Source organism: Lipotes vexillifer, unplaced genomic scaffold, assembly GCF_000442215.2.
Source record: "Lipotes vexillifer unplaced genomic scaffold, Lipotes_vexillifer_v1.1 scaffold1457, whole genome shotgun sequence".
Classification (NCBI taxonomy): domain Eukaryota; kingdom Metazoa; phylum Chordata; class Mammalia; order Artiodactyla; family Lipotidae; genus Lipotes; species Lipotes vexillifer.
In genome coordinates, this window is record NW_006784622.1 from 908,521 (window position 1) to 912,931 (window position 4,411).

The 4,411-nt window shown below is 38.3% G+C and overlaps 1 protein-coding gene across 5 annotated transcripts in view; it reads right to left on the minus strand.

Annotated features, from left to right (window-relative positions):
* DLG2 (discs large MAGUK scaffold protein 2) overlaps positions 1 to 4,411 on the minus strand; it is a 1,040,068-nt gene that overhangs the window by 767,641 nt on the left and 268,016 nt on the right. For 4 of the 5 annotated variants that reach the window (XM_007456973.1, XM_007456975.1, XM_007456971.1 and 1 more), the window contains exon 2: positions 4,212 to 4,265. The exons of the other annotated variant lie outside the window; for it this stretch is intronic. In XM_007456973.1, coding sequence (XP_007457035.1) covers positions 4,212 to 4,265 — 54 coding nt within the window. The remainder of the gene's footprint in view (positions 1 to 4,211; positions 4,266 to 4,411) is intronic. 5 annotated transcript variants of the gene reach the window in all.

A 4,411-nucleotide genomic window follows, 5' to 3' on the forward strand; every position in this document is an offset into this window, starting at 1 on the left:
ACAGAATACACTTTCTTCTCAAGTGCTCATGGAACATTCTCCAGGATAGATCATATCTTGGGTCACAAATCAAGCCTTGGTAAATTTAACAAAACTGAAATTGTATCAAGTATCTTTTCTGACCACAACACTATGAGACTAGATATCAATTACAGGAAAAAATCTGTAAAAAAATACAAACACAGGGAGGCTAAACAACACACTACTTAATAACCAAGAGATCACTGAAGAAATCAAAGAGGAAATCAAAAGATACCTAGAAACAAATGTCAATGAAAACACGATGACCCAAAACCTATGGGATGCAGCAAAAGCAGTTCTAAGAGCAAAGTTTATAGCAATACAATCCTACCTTAAGAAACAAGAAATATCTCAAATAAACAACCTAACCTTACACCTAAAATAATTAGAGAAAGAAGAACAAAAGAACCCCAAAGTTAGCAGAAGGAAAGAAATCATAAAGATCAGATCAGAAATAAATGAAAAAGAAATGAAGGAAATGATAGCAAAGATCAATAAAACTGAAAGCTGGTTCTTTGAGAAGATAAACAAAATTGATAAACCATTAGCCAGACTCATCAAGAAAAACAGGGAGAAGACTCAAATCAATAGAATTAGAAATGAAAAAGGAGAAGTAACAACTGACACTGCAGAAATACAAAGGATCATGAGAAATTACTACAAGAAACTATATGCCAATAAAATGGACAACTTGGAAGAAATGGACAAATTCTTAGAAATGCACAACCATCTGAGACTAAACCAGGAAGAAATAGAAAATATGAACAGACCAATCACAAGCACTGAAACTGAAACTGTGATTTAAAATCTTCCAACGGGGGCTTCCCTGGTGGCGCAGTGGTTGAGAGTCCGCCTGCCGATGCGGGGCACACGGGTTTGTGCCCCAGTCCAGGAAGATCCCACATGCCACGGAGCGACTGGGCCCGTGAGCCATGGCCGCTGAGCCTGTGCGTCCGGGGCCTGCGCTCCGCAACGGGAGAGGCCACAACAGTGAGAGGCCCGCGTACCGCAAAAAAAAAAAAAAAAAAAAAAAAAAAAAAAAAGTATAATCTTCCAACAAACAGAAGTCCAGGAACAGATGGCTTCACAGAGGACCATATATTTCTAAAACCAAATTTGCTATTTGGCAAAATTAATACATTTACTTGTAATGAAATTATTTTTGGGGAGGACTTTAATGCATAAGTTAAAATTTGTCATTTAGGTAATATTTTAAGGAAGGAAATGTTCTTATGCAACATGACTGAAATGCTCTGGGGAACTCTGAATTTGTTTTTTCATTAAATAGAACTGAAATTATGTGAACTAGAACATGTGACAGAAAAGAGGAAAACAAAGTATAGAACACCAAGGAATGAGAAAATAGACTGCAAAAGGAACAGTGATTTGTTCAAGGTCACCCAGTGAGCCAGGAACAAAAGGGAGGGTTAGGCCTATATCCAGATACAAAGCACATTCATCTACATTAATGCTTGTGTGCTAAATCTGCCATTTTTCAATACATAATATAGTTATGTTTCTCATACATGGGGGAAGATATTAATATTTAATATTCTCTCAGGGTCTAGCACATGTTACTGCATATGTATTTATTGAATAAAATAATAAATAAATAAACCCCCATTAACTGGAAGTTAATGAAGCATGATTTCATACACATAACCTTATGAGATCCGCACTATCACCTCTGAGGTAGATATTATAATTCCTATCTTATATATCAATTTACGTCCAGAAGGAGTAAATGAATAGCTAAACAACACACTGCCATGAGAATTGGGACAGTTTCATCATACTTAGCAAACGTCTCTAAAGATCCTACCCTTAAGGAAGCTCAAAGAGGGTTTGCATTAAGTACAAAAAAGTTGAAGATAATTAAAAAAAATCCCTTTGAAGAACTCAAAATCAGATACAAAATTGATATTTAGGAGAATGAGAGCAATTTGATTAATTTGTTATACATGGCTGATTTTACTAGCTAATCAGTTGGGCTACCAACTGAGCATGTCTATTCAAAATCCTTAGATTCTTATTCATAAATTATTTGTACATGAGGGCATCTGGAAGTTAGTCATGAAAACCCTAATAGAAGGCTTTGAATAAATATAGGTCTATCACAAGAAAGCAGTCCTACTTAACACGGTCAAGTCTCTGTGCTCCATGTCTACTTCAGAGCACTGCTCATCTGCTTTAGATGATGCCAATGGGTATAGTAAAGAGATTCACTATATTAAAGACATAGACTCCCTTAATATATATATGGATCCCTGCCTCAAGGGTATTTAAGCTTCTGTGACAACTCGTCATCCACCCAAAGCCACATATTGCTGAGGAGTAAGTAACAAAACTTTGTTCTCAAGCTGAGAGGCAGAAAAGGAGGGAGGGAAGGAGGAAACACAAGCAGCAGAAAGATCAGAGTTAAGTAAGATCTCAAACTCTACAGCCAGGATACCGAGATTCATTCTTGGCTTGCCTCTTACTGTGCAGTTTTGAGAAAGTTACTTAACTTCTTTATGACTCAGTTTCCTCATCTGTAAAATGGAGAAATTAATAGTACCTATCTCATAGGGTTGTTACAAGGATTAAATGAGTTAATATTTGATAAGTGCTTAAAGCAGTGTCAGGCATACAATAATCCTAATATAAACGTTTGAAAAACAAAGAAGGGTAGGAAGAGTGAGAGATAGAATAGGGAATACTATGTGTCTTTAATATTTGCTTTGCTTCCTTCCAACAGAGTCGTTTACTTTCCACAGCTGGGGCCACTTGATTCCTACCGGTAAGCTTAACCCCATTTCCAGTCTGACCCCAAATGACTCTTGTTCAGAAAGATTTAAGAAGCCCTAGTTCAGTAGTTCAGGTGATTCAGCAATTAAAGTCAAGCCCGCTGTTATTCCTGTCCTGACCCTGCGTCCCAGTTTTAATCACTTGTCCCTGTAATCAAGTCCCAACTTGCACTCCAGTTCTGGCATTCTGCTCCCCTGTGGCCGAGTCCCGGCTTGCAGGACCTGCTCAGGACCTCCAGTTCCTCTGAGGCAGGTATCTCCCAAAGGGCAGCCTTTAGACTAGACACACTTTGGCACAGAGTGTTTGAACTTTTGAGAATTAGTTGCCTGTAAAATTGTATAAAAATTCAAATTTCTGATTTCTCTTGAGAAACTGAATGATCAGGCAACTCTTGATCCCATTTCCCTTTGGTCCCCACCCACTGGAGCCAAGTGGCAGCTGCTCCCACTTTGGAAGATCACGTGCTCTCTATTCCCCACTCTCCCCATGCCTCCTGCTCCATCTATTTCTATGACTTGCTTGGTCCTTGTAGGCATTTTAGGTTGGGGTCTAAGACTGAGAATAGCCAATACTTACCAAGCACTTTGTACTCATTTAATCAAAGACCAGGGATCTGTTTGTTCTTGTGCATTATGCCTGCAGCCCTTCTCTTTGCTTCAAACCTTCTGTCTGCATGCATCTGTGTCCCATCTTCCTAAATCACTCTCTTCTATCCATCAGCTAGGGCGACTCACAAAGCTTTACGACTTTATGGACCTCCGTAAAGTCAACCACTCATACCACTGTGGCCCAGCACCACTTTCCAATCACCCCTGTCCAGCCAGACTGTCGTCAAGAATTTTGGCCATCATAGTGGTTATATTTCAGATACAGAATTTGGGGCTTTACTGATCTGCCTGTGCTTTTTATCTCATGCCCCATGCTTTTATAAAACCATACATCTTACTATATATAGATAGAATTCACCCTCCCCAAATTTGGTTCCAATTCTTGTTAGAAGCCTAGCAAAATCCATCAAATATTTATTGATCACTTATTATGTTCTAGACTCTATCATATAAATTGATTTGAGTATTCCTTTATTAAGAAACCCAGAGAAGTTTGTTCAATCTCTTTTCAGGGAACCACTTAAGAAACTAACATTATTTGATCACAATTGGCTGTGGTTTATTTTCCTCATGATAGGCCCTTGTGCCTTACAAAACAATGAATCAAAGAGGAAAATGTCAGCATGCCTAAGCTGTGAGTTAGCAAATATCAAAAGAAAACTCACAGAACTCATGCTACACATCATTTCATGAGATTATCTGGACCGGGTAAAACGGAATATGTACAAAATTTTAAATTCAGCTGATTGAGTTCTATCAGTTTTTAAAGATAGTCTTAATAAAAATGTTACTTACATAAGGAATCGTGTCCAAAGTATCTGTGTTGACAATTATAGGAGCAGGGCTGGCCTAAAAAAGAGAAATAGAAAAAAGTTTTAAATAACAAGTTGTCTATTCTGAGATAGGATCTGTTAACTTATTTAACCAAGAGCTCAACAGTATTTCTTGAGAACCTGTATAGGCACTATGTCAGGTGTTGCGGGGGGGGGGGGGGG